The sequence below is a fragment of the Mustela putorius genome, unplaced genomic scaffold (assembly GCF_011764305.1).
Source record: "Mustela putorius furo isolate JIRA1106 unplaced genomic scaffold, ASM1176430v1.1 tig00003859_pilon_pilon_pilon, whole genome shotgun sequence".
NCBI classification, from domain to species: Eukaryota; Metazoa; Chordata; class Mammalia; order Carnivora; family Mustelidae; genus Mustela; species Mustela putorius.
The window spans coordinates 17,127,133-17,149,484 of NW_025422011.1; the positions used below are offsets into that span (position 1 = coordinate 17,127,133).

At 42.3% G+C, this 22,352-nt stretch overlaps 1 protein-coding gene across 1 annotated transcript; it reads left to right on the forward strand.

The window, feature by feature from the left end:
- The first annotated feature begins 447 nt into the window (after positions 1–447).
- Positions 448–15,803, forward strand: BDNF (brain derived neurotrophic factor). Its single transcript, XM_004755891.3, is given in 4 exon segments — positions 448–3,552; positions 3,554–3,698; positions 3,701–3,744; positions 14,546–15,803. Coding segments are annotated over 4 exon segments (972 nt in total). The 5' UTR covers positions 448–3,534; the 3' UTR covers positions 15,311–15,803.
- The last annotated feature ends 6,549 nt before the right edge of the window (positions 15,804–22,352 follow it).

Below are 22,352 nucleotides of genomic sequence, written 5' to 3' on the forward strand. Positions count from 1 at the left end.
AGTTGCATGGATTCTACTGCATATGTGCTGTATAGTTTATCTGTTTTCTTGCAACTGGAAATTGGGCAATCTAGTCTTTTTGATGTTATATGCCTGTTGCAATTACGAATGTTGGGTATACATCATCTTGTATGTGTGTACCTACCTATATAGGTACATTCTCAGAAGTGGAATTGCTGGGTCAGCAGGAAAATTCATTTATAATTTATTTTTATTTTTTTCATTTATAATTTTGATTGATGCTGCCTAAGGGTCCTGCAGAGGGTTTGGACCCTGGGGTGCCTGGGTGGCTCTGTTGGTTGGTTAAGCGTCGGCGTCTTCTGCTCAGGTCATGATCCTGGGACCGTGGGATCGAGCCCTGCACTGGGCTCCCTGCTGAGTGGGGAGCCTGCTTCTTCCTCTCCCCTTGCTCACAGTAACATCTCTCTTTCTCTCAACTAAATAAGTACAGTTTTTAAGAAAAAACAAAACAAAACAGAGAGCTCGAACCCTTTGTGTTCCCACCCTCAACGTATGAGAATGGCTGTTTCTTCACAGCATTGCCAGCAGAGTAGATGTCAATCTGAACAATGAAAAGTGGAAAGCAAACTTCTTTGTGAGATCTCCGTCTCCCACCTTGCCTCTAGTTTGCAGTGGGAATATTGCACAGTCCCACACTTGGTGAAGACACCAATTCCAGTGGAAATACTGCTTCACCATGGCCCTGGGTTTATGCCAGCTCCGGTGACACACACAGAATGGACCCAGTTGCCACTTGTAGAAGCTCATGCAATGGAAATTTGAGCATGCACTCATTATTCACCTAACTAGCAGTCATAAATCTAAAGACCACAACAGTGTTTAGTAGAACAGAAAAGGAAATTGTCCCACCACAACGCTCTGTGTATCAGGCTTTCAGTGCTCATTTCGCAGCTGTTAGCCTTATTTCTAGGTACTGAGTTCAGAAGATATCTCCCAAATCACAGACGAGGTCTTGCCGAGTTTAGAACTTTCACACCCAAGGGGAAGCACTTTTGAGGAATGATTTTGCACTTTCCTAAAGATGTGTAATTCAATAATTAGTACTTTGTAAGATGAATTAAAGCTGGTGGAAGTACAATGTAAACACAAAACTGTGACACAGTATGGTCACACTTTTCCCTCAAAATTGGCAGGCGGTCTCCTGCATCATACAAATAGGGAATCCTATAAAAACACGGGATTTGTAGCCCAACTAGCTATGTTTCAAAAAGCACATATTCCAGGTCAAGTTCACCTGACTCTCATTCTCGTTGGAAAGATCAATTCTTAGTCTTACTTTCCTCTGCAGACAAAATGCTCTATGGAGGGAAAAAAATTCCTTTAGCTCTACTGCCTAGAAAAGTGTGGTTAAAAAGAGCCTGGCAGAATGGTTATTCCATTCAAACAAGCGTTCTTTTTCACTGAATTTTTGAGGGGGCCCCTTTAAAAGGGAACACCTGTCCTCTTCCTCTATATGGCCTGGTTGCAGTTGGGGAGTTGCAGTGATGACTGTATGTAGCTACACAAAAAAATATTTCCTCGGCATATGGGTGGACGGCCAGAAGCTAGCTGACACACCCCTGACAAAGACCCATTTTCTTTTGTTGATACCTGCCAACGCTTTCACAACAGGCATTTCCAGTTCTGTTCTCAGGCTCTTTGCAGCTACTTCTCTAGAAGTCTGCTATCATCCAAAGGTTGACTGTGGCCAGAAGCCAGGTATCCTGTGTTTTGTGCCATTGTGCCTCCAACCTGCCACACACATTCAGGAGGTCATCTTGGGTACGTGTTCTGTATCCACTCAGTGTGGCTCTTGGGTTGGCTTTCCCTTTGCCATTCATGCCAACAGCCTCTGGGCACCTGTTTGGAGGCAGGGAACCCCTGTGAAGTCTTTCACCCTATGACCTTTGTTCCTTGGGCTGTTTCAGCTTGGTTGCCCTTGTGGGCACACTGAGAGTCTGCTGCTCTGTCCATGTTGGATCCTCTGTTCTGTGGTCTTCGTGGTCCTACCTAGTTATAGGAACTACTCCTTGAGAATAAATTTGAGACTGTCCCGCCATACCTTTTTTGCCACTCTTGTCTCAGCCCCTCAGCTCTATTCTTGAGTAACAGGACCATGGCACAAGTCAAGTGGGGTGGCCTAGGAACCAGTCCTCTAGATTTTGAGGGGATTAGGTTGGGGTACTAAATAGAAAGACTTTACATCCTAAGTTGGTTTTGTTGTTGTTGTTGTTGTTTCCTGAAGGCACATTGGCACCTGGGTCTTGATTGAGATCATTCTTACTCAAGTAGAGTTGACACAGGATTATTTGGCAGTTGTGGTTAATGATCTAAAAACCATGGGGTTCTGTTCGAGACCCAGTGAGATCTTCTCAGGGGAAGATGTTCTGACATTTCAAGCAAAATTTCCTCTGGCCATTGTTCTGACACCACTATGCCCACGTATGCATGTACGATTGATACCTTGAGGGAATGCTTCAGTATGGGGAAGACACAGTAAAGCAGAAACATTAGAGTGGTAGTCAATGTTTGTGAAATTAGTGTGTAAATAAACTGCTTACCAGGAATGATCGTAGAGGGCTTTGCTTAAATAAATAAGAAATTGATACATAGGGTTTGTGGGCTGTCTCTGCCAAGGAGACCTCCCTCAAAATGTAAGACCACATCCACATCTGACCCCGTATGGAAAGAAGCATGCAAGCCATCTCTGGTGCAAATTCCATTTCTACCACGTGCTGGGTGTATGTTTTTTTTGGGGGGGGGGCAGGCGGCATGTGATTTTAGGCAATTTATTGAACCTCTCTGAGCCTCAGTTTTCTTAGCTATAAGCTGCGGATAACTCGGTTACCTACTGTGCCACTCAGAAATGTTAGCTATTATTTTTAATCATTTTTAATACAAAGAGAAGATTATATTACTTATTTATCCAATTGTACAGCTTCTCCCCAAATCACCCCCACCCCGGACACACACCATTACCTCCAGTACTATGTTTATTTAAAAATACTGTGTAGCTAGAAACGTCCCTCATCCCACTGCTTGGATTAAATATGTTGGTGTTTCCGTTTGCATGTATTTTGTAGGAATCAATGTTTAGTGAAAAGGGATGGAGACACGCAGATGTTCCCACAGTCCTGATGCTCATGAGACAGAATCAAATGTTTCCATATAGGTACATCTATTGGCTTAAACGCTGTGGATATTTCCTGACCGGCCATATGGATCTTTTGTCGTCTGAGATGTTAATATTTTCCTTGTATTTTATAATAGCTCTGGAACACGGCCAGTTTCTGGAACAGGGTCCACATGGCTCATTATGCGCAGGGCCCAGAAACTGGCTTGCTTGTGCTTCTCACATGAACAGGGACACGTACAAGAGTTGGGGGCTGTGGTAGGGCCGTGGGCAGGGGCACATACTCCCTTATTCTTGCCTCTGCATTAAGCTACAAATAATGAGCACTTTCCTGTGCTGTACAATAAGTCATTAAAAGAAATTATAGAGTCAGATGCAAAAATAACCCGAAGGACAACTGGATGTGTGGAACCACCAGTTTTCCCCCACATGCGCAGGAGGTTAATCCTCGTTAACGCTTGGAACACTGAGTTTCTATAGAGAGGGCTGCGTGTCCGCACACGTCTTGGCATCTGCCCACACGCTTCAGTACGGTGTGACTGTGCATCCCAGAAGAAGGGCTGCGGCATGTGGAATTTAACAAACCGATTCCTGAAAATGGTCTCATCAAGGTGAGCAACGGAGAGCTAATGGCATTCTCTTGCTAATTTCATCTTTCCCTTGGGATTTCCATAGTGCTTTTAAAAGGATCGCTAGTCTTTTGTCCTAGGGGCACTGTCTCTGTCCAGTTTCTTCTCCCACCTATTTTTCACCTCTTGCTTTGTAAAAATTAATGTTCTCTGTTGTAGTTCAGAGGATGGGATCTAAACTAGACAGAGGTCTCTTCATCAGCTGAGAATCATCTGTCCCCTTTCTCATTTTACCCCTTCTAAAGTAATGACATTGAAGGCTTCCAGTTTGGACCTAAGATGGCTCTAATTACGAACAGATAGTTTTGTGATGGAATTCACTCAGATAACTAATTAACCACAGGAATACATGGGCTGTGGAAAATTTCAGGAGCACCATCTGTGGAAAAACTGGGAAGGGCAGGCTGTTACCACAGCTCCGGGGTCCATTAAGAGTGTGTTTGTGTGGGGACCGTGTCTCGTGGGCGGTGACTCACAGCTGTCGAAATTCCCATAGCATCTCACCGCAGGAACTCCAGGGTGTCCGCAACACCTTACAAGCAACCTGTTGATTTGAAGTTTCCAATTCTGAGGAAAGACTGAAATATAGTCTCTTTTGTTTGTTTTTGGTTTTTGGTTTTAATTGTCATGGTTCTGGCTTGTTCTCAATGTCCGCATTATGGCAAACTTCTTGAGGGGGGATTCCTTTTATCCTCTGGCTTGAGAGAGTTACTGCATGTTCTCTCCCCTTAGGGACAAAGGGCACAGTTACGTCACCCTTGCACTCTTTTAAAGTACAGAGCATGCTTATTCCTCAATCCCAGAACTTGGAAGACCATGCTCTGCTGCACTTTCACAGCATCCCCGATAGTAGGTGTGCTGTGTTCGTCATTTGGAGGAGGCACCCCTTTAGCTGTGTTCACATCTGTACCATGTGGGGCTCAAAGTGGAACCCAGTAATACTTAGGATTCCGCCTGGGAAAAGGTGGTTCTGTGTCATCTCAGCCCCACCCATTTGCAGGTGATCTAACAGCAACACCATCAGGGTTCCCAGTGTGAGTCATTTGTGTACGTATTGGTGACTTGGTGACTCGGTGTTTGGGAACTAGCTGTCTCTGCAATCCTTCGCAAAAAACCTAAACAGTGAAGCAATCTCCAGTTCTGTTGATGAAACTACCCCATCAACTCCCTGAGGATGTCCCTGTAACTCAAGAAGTTTTAGACTTTTCTTTAGAAAACTTTTTTTTTTTTTTTTTAACCATGTTTCCTCCTTCGGTCTTGAAGCAAATGATCCTAGTTGTTGGAACCCAACTGAGAAATTGGGTTGCCTGCTGGGTACCTTACTGAGATAAAGACGAATTTGGGTTGGATAGGGGATTTGGATACTTGATATATGGATATGTTTTAGGGTTTTGTTGTTGCTGCCATTGCTGTTGTTTCGTGGGTTTTATTTAGGTATTAGAGCTGTTAGTTTTAGGGCAAACTTAGAAATAAATCTTCATTGAGTGAGTGAGTCAGTTTTCCCTGCCTTTGTCTTGGTTTCACCATCAGAGACATCTGGCTGAAAGGAATATTCATGTGTGTGGAAATCTATCACCTGCCAATGCCGTTGGTGTCATTTCCAGTCTGATTCTGATCGAGGGAGAAATGTTAGGCCTTCTAAGTCTTCAGGGAGGCCAATTTTGCGTGCACATGGCTCGTGACATTAAGATTAAAAATTAGTGATTGAGTAGAAGTCCAGGTTTAGGTCAGTAGTACAATATAAATTTTCAATGAATCACATTTATGGGTACCCTGTGCTTTACTGTATAAGCACAATAGTGGGAAAGCCAGGTGACATATAAAGGGAACCCAGATTTATTTATTACCATTACAAAAGCAAAATTATTTTCCTACATAATAAATGTCCTAATAAAACAAGTGGAACCAATGAAGAGATGGCAGGTAAGCCCATGACATGGCTCAGAATGCACGTCAAATACGTAAGTCGACAGCCCTTTCATTTCCTGAGCCTAAGTAGCTTCCTTCCTCTTTATCATTTACAGTCCAATGTTTCCCAACTTTAATAAGTATATAAATCACCTTGAAGTACATGAATCTTGTCAAAGTACAGATGCTGTTTTAGTGGACAGGGTGGATGGAATAGAGGAAGGGAAGCTGAGCTGCTTTTTTTTTTTTTTTTTTTTAAAGATTTTATTTATTTATTTGAGAGAGAGAGGAAAGCACAGAGGACAAGTGAGAGGGAGAAGCAGAATCGCCATTGAGTAAGAAGCTTGAGACAGGACTCAATCCCAAGACCCCGGGATCAAGGCCTGAGCTGAAGGCAGATGCTTAACTGACTAAGCCATCCAGGCACCCTGAGAGTCTTCATGTCTTGTGAGCTCTTAGGCGATGGTAATGCTGCTGGTCCATGGATATCCCTTTGAGAGGCAAGGTTTCATTTAATTTTGTTCAGGTCCTTGGAAAGTAGGTTATTAAAACTTAATGGAACCTGGTAGATCATATCACAATTAACATTACTATCTGCAATGTTAGGGGAATTTAATAATGCTTTTTTTTTTGCAATTTAATAGAACATTGTTCAGACAATGACAAATACCATATGATTTCATGTGGAATTTAAGAAATAAAACAAACAAGCCAAGGGGGGAAAAGAGAGAGAGAGATAAATCAAGAAACAGACTCTTAACCACAGAGAACAGACTGGATGGTTACTAGCGGGGAGAGTCATGGGGGGATGGGTTAAACAGATGATGGGCATTAAGGAGTGCACTTAACCATGATGAGCATGGGGTCATGTATGGAATTATTGAATCAGTGTGTTGCACACTTGAAACTAACATAGCACGGTGTGTTAATTAACTGTACTTAAAGTAAGAGGCTTAACAAGTTGAGAATAATAGTAATAGAACAGTATTAAGTCTGAACTTAATTATAACCAAATCTCACCTAAAATTCTAAAGAAAACAGAATCCTAATTAAAGAGATTAAGCTTTTAATTGGATGTTAACTGCCATTTTGTTCCGTAATCTAAAAAACAGCAGTTTAAGAGATGCCTGGATGGTGAGTTGGTTAAGTGTCCATCTCTGGTCATGATCTCAGGGTGGTGAGAGCCAACCTGGTGTTGGGCTCCACACTCAGCACGAGTCTGACTGCGATTCTCTCCCTTTTCCCTTCCCCTGTGCATGTGAGCACTCACATACTCTCTCTCTCAAATAAGTATACAAAATCTTTTTTAAAAATAGTTTAGGGGCAAGGGGGGTGGGGTTATGGACATTGGGGAGGGTGTGTGCTATGGTGAATGCTGTGAAGTGTGTAAACCTGGCAATTCACAGACCTGTACCCCTGGGGATAAAAATGTATTATGTTTATAAAAAATTTAAAAATTTAAAAAAAAAGAAATGAAAAAAAAAATAGTTTAGGGGCACCTGAGTGGCTGAGTTGGTTAAGCAACTGCCTTTGGCTCAGGTCATGATCCTGGAGTCCTGGGATGGAGTCCCGCATCGGGATCCATGCTCAACGGGCAGTTGGCTTCTCCCTCTGACGCTCCGCACTCTCATGCTCTCCCTTTCTCAGTCTCTGTCTCTCAAATAAATAAAATCTTTAAGAAAAAAGTTTCAAAAATAGTTTAAAACTGTATTTTAAAAAGAAAAATTTTGGTTGTCTGTTCATTTGATGGGCAATTGACTTGTGCATGCTTGACTTTACCACAGAGGTGTGCGCTCTTTGGACAGTATTACTCTTTGACGAGGAGGTGAACATGGATAGGACCGTTAGCTATGGGTGGCTCTGGCTTCCAGGGATTCTTCCTTGGTTACCACAGACCAGTAGGTTTATTGGGGCAGTTGGGTTAAAAAGGCACTTGAAGACCTTTGGATGGTGGCAGCTGTGCCTGGGATTGGGATGCTTGGTAGGGTGTTCTCTGCCTTGGGCCAGGCGCGTTGTACAAGGTACTGTACAAATTGTAATTTAGAGGAGAAGACCCCTCCCCATCCTAATGGGGAATATGGTCTGGTGTTACTCCTCAATAAGCTGGGTGTCTGACCAGTAGAAAAATATTTGCTTTTTTCAAGGACGGAGTATGGGATAGAAGGTGTTACTAAAAGACCAGAGCTGCTGTGCTTTCTATCAAAGATGTATGTAAATTTATCAAATTAATAATTCAGTTGCAATATACTTTTTTATGCAATAATTACATGTATGTATTATTCTGGGTCTTAAGAACCAGCAATTTCTCTGTCATTCTTAAGCTAAGTAATGCCCGTGTGTGTCACAATACCGTGCACCCACTGGGGATCAGAGAGTCCCCTGGTGTGAAGGACTGTGCTGTGTAGAATGCATAGTTGGATACCCATGAACATAAACTACATTATGATTGAAAACTACATTTTTAAAGGCACTTCCTTCAAAGCTTTGGAACATCTGCCTCATCCGATTTCATTTACTAAAATAATGTATTAGTTTCAGTTGATCCGGTCATTCAGGGAAGTAACTAAATATCTGTCGTGATCATTAGGCCCACACTGCCATTTTACTCAGGGATTCCAACTGCCAATTGTTTTCCCTCAGGAGTGTGAAGCTATTTGTTTGTTTGTTGTTGTTTTTGTTTGTTTTTTAAATTCTCGGCTAAGCAGTATATACCTAGTGGGAAAAATGCAGAGAAATGAAGGGAAAAAAAAACTGGTTTCTGTAGTTGAAGGCCTAGTTTTCCTTTGGAATCTGAGGTTCTGACCTTGTTCTATCAGGGGAACCACAGCAAATGGATGAGTTGATTAAAAACTCTGGTCCCCTTTCCGCCTGTACAAAAGGGGGGTAATTATAGTTACCTGCACCTCTAGGGCCCTGTGAGTCTTAATTAGTTAATATTTGCAAAGTATTTGGAGATCTTTGAATTAAAAGTGCTGAGCAGTGGAATCCAAGTTCAGTGTAATTATAATTGGAATGAGAATCTCGATTGCTGCCTTCCCTCATCCACCCTCCATGATGTTCTTTTAGCCAACCCGGACTTGACCGGTGGTTCACACTCATGTCTGCACACTTCTCTCTAACCCCTTCTCTTTTGCAACCCACTTCAGCCTAAAAATAAATAAATAGAACTAAATTAAGTTAAAAGAAATAGAAAAAGAAAAAGAATAGAAAAGAAAAGAAAGTTAAAATAAATAGAAATAAATGAAGTTAAAACTTGACTCTAATCTTACTTAAGTAACTACTCAGAATTTATCTATTTGTTTGTTTAGCAAGTGTGTGTGCGCGCACACACGGGGCTGGGGAAAGGAAGGGCTGCGGTAGAGGGAGAGAGAGAAAGAGCAAGAATCTCTTTTTTTTTTTTAAGATTTTTTTTTTTAATTTATGTATTTGACAGAGAGAGATCACAAGCAGGCAGAGAGGCAGGCAGAGAGAGAGGAGGAAGCAGGCTGCCCACTGAGCAGGGAGCCCGATGCGGGGCTCGATCCCAGGACCCTGAGACCATGACCTGAGTTGAAGGCAGAGGTTTAACCCACTGAACCACCCAGGAGCCCCAAGAAAGAGCAAGAATCTTAAACAAGTTCCAAGCCTACTGTGGAGCCGGTCTCAACGACCCTGAGATCATGACCTGAGCCGAAATCAGGAGTCAGCTACTTAGCCAACTAAGCCACCCAAGGCACCCCTCACTATTTATTTCTGAAGTTCAACAGGCACCAAGAAGAAAATCAGTGAATGAACTGGTCTTTCCCACTGGATCATTCTTTCAGGCCCTCCTGTACCTGCTGATAAACTGGGCTTCTAGAAGCGTTTTCCTGCTCAGAAACTCTTCACTGGCTCTTCCATGTCTGCAAAGCAGGGTCAGAGTTCATTAGCATCCTCCTGAGAGCCTTTCCGAATCGGACAGTCACTCACTGTGACTTCTCACTATTCCCTTAAAGAGTTCTTTGACTCCAACCAAGCCTCCACCCATCCAGTGGTGTCTTTTCTGGACACATCTAAACCCTCCCTATCCTCCCCTTCCTCTTCACAGAGCATTCTTCATTCTCTAACTGGAAGTAACCTCTTTCTCTTTACACAATTTTTTCTTTACTTTTCCTGGGTCTTTTCTACCTTTTTGTTTTCGTTACTTAAATATATGTCCTGCTTCCCTCCTAGACCATAAGATTTGAAGGTAGATTCTTTGGGTGATGAATGAACAAACAAAGGCTAATATATGCATAGAGTGAAACTGGATACAAATTAAAGATTATTTACATTGATTTGCAAGATTGCATTGAGGTGGTCTCTTCATAGGCTTGCATCATGTATGTTAGGAATTAAATATTAATCGATAATTTCTTCAACGTTACAGTTATCCTTGTTACTTATAAGACTAAGATGAGCCGCCATATCTTTAAACTTTTGATTACATGCTCATAGACAAAACGCTAAGGGATTAGCAACAAGGAACACTTTGTGTGTTTTCTCCTGTTTGCCTGAATGACCCCTATTACTGTTTGCTTTCCCTTCTTAGCTTTGGCCATGGAAATGTTGTTCTAGGGTGCCTAAGTTTTTGTAGAGCTTTCCTTTAGAGGAAGGCCATGTTGTCTGAAATTCCATCCACTGGAATGGCATTAAAGTCAAAGGGTCTTACGGGTCACAATTATCCAGTACTACAAAGCAGCGTCTCAGTGGTGCTGCCTTTACAAAGTCGGGCTCCAGGATACACACACCTGCCGAGAGCTCTGGCTACATTTTAGAAGCTCCTTCTCTGACCACCCTCTGTAGCAGAGCCTCTCTTCTCCCTGCCATTAAATATTGTAAACCCAGCAGCCTGTCCTGATGGTTAAAAACCTGGACGAAGAGCTAACCTGTAAACCTCTCTGAACCATAATTGTCTCATCTGTTTAATGTGGATAATAATACCTGCCTTATCTCCTTTTAACAGGCAAATTAGATCATACTTGTGAGTGTTCTACAGTCTTTAAGAGAAATGTTAAGTTATTACTATAGCATGCTGTCATGGATATTCATCTGGTTGAATGTTTAAGACTTGTGAGTCATGCTTAAAACTAACTTTCCTTCTATTTTGTAGATTTTCTTTTTAGCCTGGTGTACTATATTTAATTTTTTGAGAATGAGGCTAAAAAAGAAATCCTCTCTAGCATTTTATAGATGTGGTTGAGTTGATTGTTGTAAGCCTTGGAGCAGAATTAGACAGCCCCAGTGAATTTATTACGTATAAAGAGATATATAGACTGTCTACTTAGCAGTATCACACCGCCTCTCATCTTTGGCGTAACCAAGTCTCATCTGAAGGGCCTAAAATGTTTGGAATTACCATGGAAGCTTTTACTTACGTTTAGGATTTCCTGAGACAGTGTATAAAATCACTCACTGAAGAGGTTAACAGCGAAAAAGGCAGTTACAAGACTTAAAAGTTCAAGTTTTGCTATGAGTATTGTCACTGGCTGCTTTTTCAAAGTCTTTTGTTAGAAACAGAGCTACACAAATGATAGGGGCTGTTCATATGATGTCATGTTATTTGCTTGTTAGAAATCATCCAAGTAAAGCGTTGAGCTCTGAGAGAAGCTGAAGAGATTCCTCATGGCTGATCATTGACATCTATAAGATCTCCTCGAGCTTATAATTTGGGTTTAGCATGGCCTGTACTTGACCAAATAATTCCCTGGGTTCACTGGTGCTTTTCAAATGGGAAGGCTTCCCCTGAAAATTAGGTCAAAACTGTCTTCTCATGGTTTAATCAACTCATCAGTAGGTTTTTACTGAGAATTATTCTATTACTCTGTGTTAAGCATTAATTGGGTCAGACATGATCCATTCCCTCAGAGAGCTTATCATCTAACTGAAGACTGCCGGTGGTTGGCAGACACCATCACTGTCAGAAACAGAAAAGTTAGGGAGTAACATTGTCCCCTCAAAAAGTACTGAGTTGGGTGTTGGATGCATTACTGGGCCTTGTGAGTGAATAGGCAGTGAGCATCCCAGAAGTGTCCCTCTGGGCAGGGCTGGAGATGGGGGCTGGACTTCAGCACTAGAAAGTTCATTACTGACTCTCTGCAGATGTTCAGCTTTGAGAGGTGCGCCCAGTGTGGGCTTCAGGATGTAAGCCAAGTTCTATTGACTTAGATAGCCTTTGTTCCTCTGAAACAGTTACTTATGGAACTGCTAAGAAGAATATACAAAGGACTCACTACTTATGTAACCAAAAAGTTACTAAGAAAAAGATGAGAACAGTGAAAGGCAGGGTAAATAAACGTCTTTAAACCAAGTGTAGAAAAAGGTGTCATTAAGAGACTCATCACTGTGGTCGAGGTAAAAAAGCAATGTCTCACCTCTGTAGTTGAAGATGCCTGAGGAACTTGGCCCATTTTAAGCAGTTTGTGTGGGCACTTAGTAAATATTTACAAGACTTACTCTCTTTGATTAATTCCAAAATGAACATTTTCTGATTCATATTTTTAACATCTTCGAAATGGCTTGTGTCCTACAGTTGATGTCCTTTTGTTGTTCTGGTTGGCCAGGTAGGAAGGAGTCCCAGCACAGCTGTCATCACCTTAACCAACTTACTTTGCTTGGTTTTCTTTTGTTACATTTGCAGAAAAATTATATATGATAAAATGTGTCCTAATAAGTCTAAAAGAGCTCTTCGGTAAGTATACAGTAACAGTTTGGGATGATAAAGAAGGCACTTTTGGCTGCATTTTTAATTTCTTAGTGATACACAAAATGGTGTGTTTTGTAATGCCAATATCTTAGATTTAGTGAAATAATAGTATTGAAAGATGACTGATCACAGCAGATCTGTACCCGAGCGATATAGATGGCTGGGGTAGAATATTCTAGATTGGCATTTTTTCCTCAACCTCCATCTGAGGTGGAGGTTTTAATTTGAACAGGGAACATTAGGAAAAAGGGTTTTCCTTCAGTGGTAATACCACCTGCCCAGGAGTACAAAGCTCCTCAGAGGATGCATTTCTTCGATGGTGAAAAATCCGGGACATTCACAAAAAGTTCAGGTGTGATTCATACAAACCAGGGTGCTCTTCCTACCCGCAGACCCTTGTGTGTCCAGACAGCCCTGAGAATGCTTGCTCTTTGTGCAAAGTGAGAATGAATCCACAAGGAAATTTGTGGGTGTTTGGGGATGGTAATAGCTCTCTCTTATAAAAGCGGAGAACAGAAGCATTGTTTCTCCGTACCAGCATTTGCAGCCGTTTCTACAGTGTGACCTATTGACCGGAGGAGGTAGGTTGTTGCCTTCCCGTACGGTGACACTTAATGGACAGGAAGTCCATGGGTAGCAGGTAGCACAGCGTAACAACTAGGGCATGTGTGTGTCTCTTTGTAAATCCTTGCTCTGGGACTGAGAGCTAGGAGTAGTTAGAGTGTCGGACCTGGGGGATGCTTCTGTCTCTTGCTAAGGGACCCAGAGCTTCAGGTAAGTGACATTGAAGTCCTTCACCATCTGATGGTAACCTTGGGTCGGTCCGTAGGTATGTTTTCATGTTGTTTGTTCGCCCATTCTAATTGGCTTCCCAGAGCCTGCCTGTAGACATGCAGCCAAATTTACACTGGAAAACCCTCTGGCAAACAGGAAAAGATTAATTTTGTGGTGTGCTGTTAAGGGACTTCCCAGAAAACTTCAAAAGCACAGAAAGAAGCACTAGCTGCCTATTCCAAAATGTGCAAAATGCCACTCAGCTTTTTAAAGGTGTGATAAACTCGGAGCCCTCTCATACGCATATATACACCAGACCACATTTTCAGTGGAAGGAGAAGCTGAGCTTTCTGAGATGGGGCTGTCTGTACGTGAGCCAGGAAAGCCAAGGGCTGAGGAGCTCAGAGAGTTGCTGGAGATAACTGTGGATCTGCATCTGGGAGGCATTTGAAATTGACTTCAGTGCCTTTTTAATGCAGACTTTTCCAGTTCTCTCTTAAGCAGACACATTGTTTTCATATCAGCCCCAGGCATAGACACACCATTAAAATCAACGGGTAGAAAATGATTTGTGTTTGGAAATAAGCAAAACATTTTCAGTTGTGACCACCCAGGTGTAGTAGGGAAACTCTGGAGCTGATGCTGGGAGCCCCAGGCTCTAATATAAACTTTCTTCAGGACAGGAAACAAATCCTTTGGTTTCCTTATCTGTAAAGCAGGATGGCTTGATGGAATTATCTTTCTGCTTTATTCTGATAGATTATCTCTAGGGGAGGGGGGGGGGAAGTCCATGTAAAGGCTCTTTACAGCTCCCTGACTTCTTTTTTATGATGCTTCCCAAGCCTAGATATCACAAGGCTAGGAAGGCCCCCACAGACCCCTCGGGCCACGACCATTCCTGTCACATGTTCCCTCAATAGGACCATGTTGCCAACTAAAGGGGGAAAAAAAATGACTATTACAGTTGCAGTTGTTGCTTAGTAACATTTCTGATTTTGTGTTTCTTGTGACAGCCTGAGCAGAGATCATTAAAAATTAAACTTACAAAGCTGCTAAAGTGGGAGGAAGGAGGAGACCTTGAAGGCACCATTTTTTTTTTTCACTTGCTTAGAAGCCATCTAACCTCGGGTTTCAGTGCCTCGTCTTGGGGCAAACACAGCACAGTCTCTGGTTTATATTAAACCACATAGAGAGCACACTCCTGACATTTAACTTGTGTCCTACTGCAGCTGGAGTTTATCACCAGTACATAAAACCCTTGACCCTGCAGAATGGCCTGGAATTACAATCCCCTGTTTCGCACTGCATCGTGCAGTGACACTGCATCCCCCCCTCCCCCCGCCCGGCGGAAGCAAGCCCTAACGAGCTCTGTGTCTCCTTTCTGCTATCTCCCTGCAGTTCCACCAGGTGAGAAGAGTGATGACCATCCTTTTCCTTACTATGGTTATTTCATACTTCGGTTGCATGAAGGCTGCCCCTATGAAGGAAGCAAACGTCCGAGGACAAGGCAGCTTGACCTACCCAGGTGTGCGGACCCATGGGACTCTGGAGAGCATGAATGGGCCCAAGGCAGGCTCAAGAGGCCTGACTTCCTTGGCTGACACTTTTGAACACGTGATAGAAGAGCTGTTGGACGAGGACCAGAAAGTGCGGCCCAACGAAGAGAACAATAAAGACGCGGACTTGTACACTTCCAGGGTAATGCTTAGTAGTCAAGTGCCTTTGGAGCCGCCTCTCCTGTTTCTGCTCGAGGAATACAAAAATTACCTGGATGCTGCAAACATGTCTATGAGGGTCCGGCGCCACTCTGACCCCGCCCGCCGTGGGGAGCTGAGCGTGTGCGACAGCATTAGCGAGTGGGTGACGGCGGCGGATAAAAAGACTGCAGTGGACATGTCGGGCGGGACGGTCACGGTCCTTGAAAAAGTCCCCGTATCCAAAGGCCAGCTGAAGCAGTACTTCTATGAGACCAAGTGCAATCCCATGGGTTACACAAAGGAGGGCTGCAGGGGCATCGACAAAAGGCATTGGAACTCCCAGTGCCGAACTACCCAGTCGTACGTGCGGGCCCTTACCATGGATAGCAAAAAGAGAATTGGCTGGCGATTCATAAGGATAGACACTTCCTGTGTATGTACATTGACCATTAAAAGGGGAAGATAGTTGATTTATGTTGTATAGATTATATTGAGACAAAAATTATCTATTTGTATATATACATAACAGGGTAAATTATTCAGTTAAGAAAAATAATTTTATGAACTGCATGTATAAATGAAGTTTATACAGTACAGTGGTTCTACAGTCTATTTATTGGACCTATCCATGACCAGAAGGGAAACAGTCATTTTGCGCACAACTTTAAAAAGTCTGCATTACATTCCTCGATAATGTTGTGGTTTGTTGCCGTTGCCAAGAATTGAAAACGTAAAAAGTTAAAAAAAATAATAATAATAAATTGCATGCTGCTTTAATTGTGAATCGATAATAAACTGTCCTCTTTCAGAAAACAGACAAAAAAAAAATACGACAAAAATTTGAACCAAAACATTCCGTTTACATTTTAGACAGTAAGTATCTTCGTTCTTGTTAGTACTATTATCTGTTTTACTGCTTTTAACTTCTGATAGCGTTGGAATTAAAACAATGTCAAGGTGCTGTTGTCATCGCTTTACTGGCTTAGGGAATGGGGGATGGGAGGGCTATATTTTTGTTTGTTTTGTGTTTTTTTTTTTCCGTTTGTTTTGTTGTTTTGTTTTGTTTTGTTTTTTAGTTCCCATAGGGAGTAGGGATGGGGAAAGAATTCTTTAACTATATATTCTGGTTGATAAGGGATTTATTTGTATGTTGTAAAGATGTTTGCAATATCAATCAGATGACCGGAAAATGAATAAAAATTAAGGCAACTGAACAAAGTGCTCACTCCCACTTCCCACAGTGTACCTCCTAGGCTCCCACTCGCCCTTTGGGCCTTGGTCAGGGGAGGCTCCTTTTATCAGAAAGACCTACATTTTCATAGAGCACATTCTTTGCTCTCCCTCCCCCTTGGGTCCCCTCTTTGTTTTGTTTTCTCTCAGAAGAAAAATCAGTTGCGCGCTCCGAAATATTTTACCACTGCTATGAACGAGTGAACCAATTTTGTCCTTGTCGTACTCCTATAAGCATGGAGAATAGTGATTTCGTTCTTTTCTTTTCTTTTCTTTTTCTTTTCTTTTCCTTTTTTTTTTAAGAGAAAAAAACAACAAAATATAAAAACGAAGATTCTTTTTTACGAGGGGTAAACATTCAGTCAATCATTGTAAGGCTTCACAAAATCATGGTAAGGCTTAAAAATTGTCTTGCAAGCAAAAGGTGGAGTTCTGTAAGGACCCAGAAATGCCTAGATCAGGGTAGGCGTCCACACTGCCAGTGAAATGAGACTGAACAGCCCTATGGAGGCTGTGTGGAGCTGACATGTCATTTCTGGGTGGTGCAGGAGGAATTTCTGAGTGGCCATCCTGAGGTCTAGGTGAGGGTGGGGAATGGTACTTGAGACATTCCAGAAGGGAGGCCTCTGAAGGACCTTTCAGAGGTGGCTCTGGAATGACTATGTCAAGTTGCTTGGACCTCACGCTTTAAGTGCCTACATTATCTAACTGTGCTAAGAGGTTCTCGCTGGAGGACCCCACTCAGGCTGATTTATGCTCTCCACCCCTGGGTAATTTGTCCTAAAGCTGGATAAGCCTGGAGCAGGTTCAGAACCAAATGTGGCATTGTGATCTTGAGACTAATGCAAAGCAAGAGAATATCCTTGTGACCTGAACACTTACTTAAGCTTTGAAATTAGACTTGAGGAAACCAGGGTTTTGTCTTCTGAGAACTTTTGGTAACGGGGAAGGGACAGGAAAAAGCCCCAAAACTCAGGTTGGATGACCAAGGCTACTGACAGAAAACCTTGTCCAGAGACAAGACTTCAACAAGGTGTCTGCACATCTAGGACACCGCAGGCTTGGAAAGGTGCCTTGCTCGATGGAAGAGGCCAGGACAGAGCTGACAAAGTGTTGCTCCCCAGTGAAGACCTCAGCAACCTCCTACCCATTCTGTCTGTCCATGGAGAGGGTCCCTGCCTCACCTCTGCCGTCTTGGGTTTGGAGAAGTAAAGTTGGGGTCTGCAGTATGTGGTCCTGGGAGAAATAGTGCTAAACCCACTCACCCAATCAGTCCACTATCCAAATCTGAAAATGTCCTAGACCAGTGTCCTTGAATAACATAAAACCTCCAGAAGTTGCTGCTCTTAGTTGGGTGAGGGGTCAGCAAAAGCGGACATCCACCATGACCCAGGGAATAAAGATGCCATCAGCAAATAATTTTGATTTGTTCAGCCTTTCATTTAGAACAAGCCGAACCTATCCTTTACGATACCATCTGAACACCTGCCTTTAAAAGAGGGAAGATGTTAGTTGAGGTTTGTTTTGTGCTGTTTGAAAATACTGTCTTTGTAATTATTTTTGACATGTAACACATATTTGCTGTACGTTAGGTTTCTGCAGCTTGCTTCTGAGGGACAAAATTATAAAACAGGAAGTCCCTGTCTCAAAATCTCAAAAGTCCTGCAAAGTCCTGGCAAAGGCCAGATCTGTTACGTGGTTGATAGGAGACACTGAGCAATTGTGTGGTCACTGGCTCTCTCCTTACCCCATAGGATATATCACAGTCACATGCTTGGTGGCTTATGTTGACCTAAGATTTATTTTGTTAAAACTCTTTCTCTGTTGCCGTTCATTTTTGTTCTGTTCAGTTCTGTTTTTTTGTTTTGTTTTTGTTTTTTTAAGTCTTGCTGTGGTCTCTTTGTGGCAGAAGTGTTTCATGCATGCGAGCAGGCCTGTTGCTTTTTTATGGTGATTCCCATTGAAAATGTAAGTAAATGTCTGTGGCCTTGTTTTCTCTATGGTAAAGATATTATTCACCATGTAAAACAAAACAAAAAAATATTTATTGTATTTTAGTATATTTATATAATTATGTTATTGAAAAAAAATTGGCATTAAAACTTAACCGCATCAGAAGCCTATTGTAAATATAAGTTCTATTTAAGTGTACTAATTAACATATAATATATGTTTTAAATATAGAATTTTTAATGTTTTTAAATATATTTTCAAAGTACATAAAATCTGGGGGTTCTGGGTTTTTTCTCTTCACTGTAAAACCAAACATGAAAACGTGTTTTATTATAAATACGTGTGTTCCTTGCTTGAAGACCAACCTGACTAGTTTTAGCAATTGCACAGCCCCCCAGAGAGGATGCTTATTTCAAAGCAGGGGAGGCCAATCCTACAGCCTGTGAGCTTCCAAGAAGCTCTAGGATTGGGCCTGTCTTCCACAGTGGAAGACGGGCGTGTCATATTCTAGGACACTTGAAAGTTTTCTCCTTTGAAGTGATACACTTTCTTCGAGTACGAAACCATGTATCCTAGCAACCTCAGGATCCATGAATCAGGGCTGGCTGGCTCTATTTGATTATAAAATAACTGTTAAAAAAAAAAAATCAAAGTAGGTTTACTTAGGAATAATGAGAATAAATTGGCCCAAATTTAGAAAGTCAATGACGGAAAGAAAACATAGAAATTCAATATTTGGAAGCAGGTCATGTACCCTCAGTTTGGAAATGGTGCCATTTGCATTATGTATTTGTATCCATTGCACTGATTTAATTTTTGTATGTGAAGCATGCAGATTTTGTATCATAGTACCCATGATCTAACAGATTGCTAGGATTTCTAAAAAGATTTGCCTCTGTGATGGCTGCCAAGCCGCTGGGTAATTTAGTTAAAGTGTTTAAAGTTATCACTAAATCTTAGGGAAATAAATGGAAGGATTTTAAATTAGAGAAAGAGCCATTAAGGAAAAAAAGCATCTGTTCCTACTCTTCAGACTCCCCATTTGAACACTGACAACGCATCCCAGAACGTGGTGAACTATATCTGTGCAATGTATCATTTCTATTTCAAACATACACACATGGTTTCCTCTTGTATTGTCTTATAAATAAGGATCAAGAAAGTCATAACAAACATTGACTTGTGTTGTGTATATGGAAGAACAGATCCAATGAGATGAATTACTCGATCCTAATCTGTCCAGGGAGCTTGCAAAGTACTCCAAACTCTAAGGGAAGACCCTGCCTGGCTGCCAGGGCATGAGCCCAGCAGTGGAATGAGATCTTGGGTAAACCTCAGGCTTCACCAATTTTCATAGTGGAGGAAGACTAAGATATTTTTTGTAAAAAGAAGAGAAGGAAGTACGGCTTTCAGAGTGCTTGAAGTTAAAGGGGTGTGGTAAACAGTACAGGGAGTTTTCATAAGAAGATGAGGCCAGAGAAGCAAACAAAAAGCGGAGGATAGACCAAATTAACCAAGTTGGAGTTGACAGGACTAGTCCAATTGTACTCTGTGCATCGGGTACAAGCAGTTAAATCTGTTCAGTCATTGGGAGGCCTACAAATAACCCAGAATCTTTGCTTTCTCAGATCCATTGTTTTTCACCGTATTGAGAGCCCTCTGTGGTTATTGGAAGCATCTATGATAGTTTCTTACCAGCGGTACTAATTCCGTGAATGCTACCTCAGTTGGGACATTCTGAACGGATGACTAGAGTGGGTCCATGCCACATCTTCTCTTACTCATTTACATGATTACTAGACTCTGGATAAGATGCCTAACACCTTATTAACTGCAACCAAAGGGTTTTCAGTATGGGGTCAGCTCAGCCACTACAGAGGCAGCGTTGGGGTATATGTTGGGGTCTCCTGCAAAACATAGGTACCTTCTCTGCATTCTCTCATCAAGCCTGTTCTAGGAGTCCGTCCGAGTTGAAGCGGCTGCATATTTTGAGAAGCTGCTGTGAAGCAAGACATAATCTATGTACATACATGTAGATAGACAAAGTATTTAGCCTGGAGAAAATTCGTCCATGGATTTGACCCAACATCAAATGGTTGGACAGCAAAATTAGTGATGGAATCTGGGCCCTTTTAGAAAAATTTTTGGTTTTCAGTTTTTGGTATTTTGTTTTGGTTTTTGGTTTTTTGGGTTTTTTTAGCTGTGGGTTAACTCTTGGTTTAAAGGTTAGTTGGTTGGCAATTTGGGGGCAAGGAGGGTTGGGAATCTGACTCTTGTTGGTTACATTAAGCCAACTGGTGATGGGTTCGTGAATCCTCACCTAAGAGCCAAGCTGAGCGACTAGAGCAGGTGCAGCCTCTCCGAACCAGCCAGCCTCTGTACGTTGCAACTAATAAATGCCTCCCCTCCCTCACCTCTGTTCCCAGGCCAGAGTATCTTCATCCACTCCCCCAATTCCAGACACCACTTTAATTCTTGATAGAAAAGCAGAAAGACCACCTCCTCATCTTTTGATGAGTGACTAAATGCAGTAAATTGCCTGAAGAATGTCTAAATATTAACAAGAAAAAAATTATGATCTTACACATCATTATATTCCTCATTAAGAAAGAGCTCTTTCTGCAACAGTGTAGGCTTTGCATAGGCCCTCACCTCAACCCCTCTAATTATTTGCTAGGCACAAAACCCTGGATCAGGGGCTCCCCAACCGGGCATTTGCTTGTCTGAATAAGGATAGTGTATTCTTGGTATTCTCAGTATCATGGAATTGTAAATGCTGGTCTTCTAATTATCATGCATGCGTACACACACACACACACACACACGACCTTTACATTCATTATATATTTGTGTGAGTCACTAATTTCTTCTATCTGGAAAAGCAAATGTGTTTTCCCTTTGGAAAAATAAGCCCTTCCTTCTGTCCTAAAATATCCCGCACAAAACACTGCAGCTTAATGACGGGGCATGTCTTAGGCCAGTAAATGACCAAAAAATGTTGATGGGAAGACTGAGCTGGAAGTGCATGTTCTACATTTAGAAATCATCATAAGGATGCGTCTGCAGCACAGCACTTTGGGATTGTATTCTGTTCAGACGGTTCCTTAGAAACCAGGAGCTGGTCTGCATAGAATGGCTGAACCCAGGGGAAATATTTTTGTCTCGCTTAAGTACTCACATTTTGGAAAAATCCATATCAAGTATTGCAGTACATACTCAAATTAATTTAGTTGAGCTACATTCTCCACTGAGCCCTACCTAACATTAAAAAAATTTTTTTTTCTAGACTGGAATCTGGTGTATATCTAGCGGGGAAAGAGGAAAAGTCATAAAGCAAAGTTGAAACTCTAAACGGGAGACCTCCAACAGGTATCACACAAGACCACCACTTGGAGATAGGGGGTCCATGCTGTGGTCTACTTGGACTAATTGCCATGGTTCTCAGGCTCTGCAATCAGCAGCGTTCTCTGGGAATGTGTTAGGAATGCACATTCCCAGGCCCCACCCTAGACCTGCTAGAATCATAAGCTCTGGGGGTGGAGACAGCAAATCTGTGTTTTTAACAGACCCTCCAGGAGCAGCTCAGGCCCACACGTTTAGAATCACTGGACTAAGGGATGTAGGCAATCAGCTTCCGGCCCACCGCCCCCCACCCCCACCCCACCCCATATTCTAAATCATAGGAAGATAGCACAGCCCAAGACATTGGAACTGTGAGTTCAAATCCCAAGCATGCTACTACCTCTTTCCAGGACCCCGAAAACATCCTTCAAACCATCGAGCTTTTCATTTCCTCACAAGAGCAGTGGGTGCTCCCAGGCAGAGCCTCGCTCTGCGCTGGAAGAAGACACTAATGATTTCAAAGCAAGCACGTAAATGTGTGCCGGGAAAGCTCAGCACAGTTTATAGTCAACAATTTTTTTCTTTCCTTTCAAAGCTACAGCAGTCGTGGATTAAGGACCCAGAGCATGTAGTCGTTTGTAACACATTTGGAACGACTGCGAGAAATGAGAAGCAACACGCAGCAAATTAATAAGGAAGAGATTATTCCATCTGGGGAGCTGGGCTCTGCACCTGCCAACACAGCCCTCTCTCTGGGAAACAGAGCTATATTGGTCACAAATTAAATAAGCTTCCTGAATTAATCAGCTATTAACACCCAGCTGAGGAGTCCAAGGTTCACCCCTCCAGAATGACCAGATTGTAAACAAAAAGGGCTTCTCCAGGCTTTGTGGCCAGCCTTTTCCTGATTGTAGGAACTGTTTTCTGGAAACAAGGACTGGAGAGTCATGTATTCCCAGGCCATCCCCATTGCTGTGTGCACG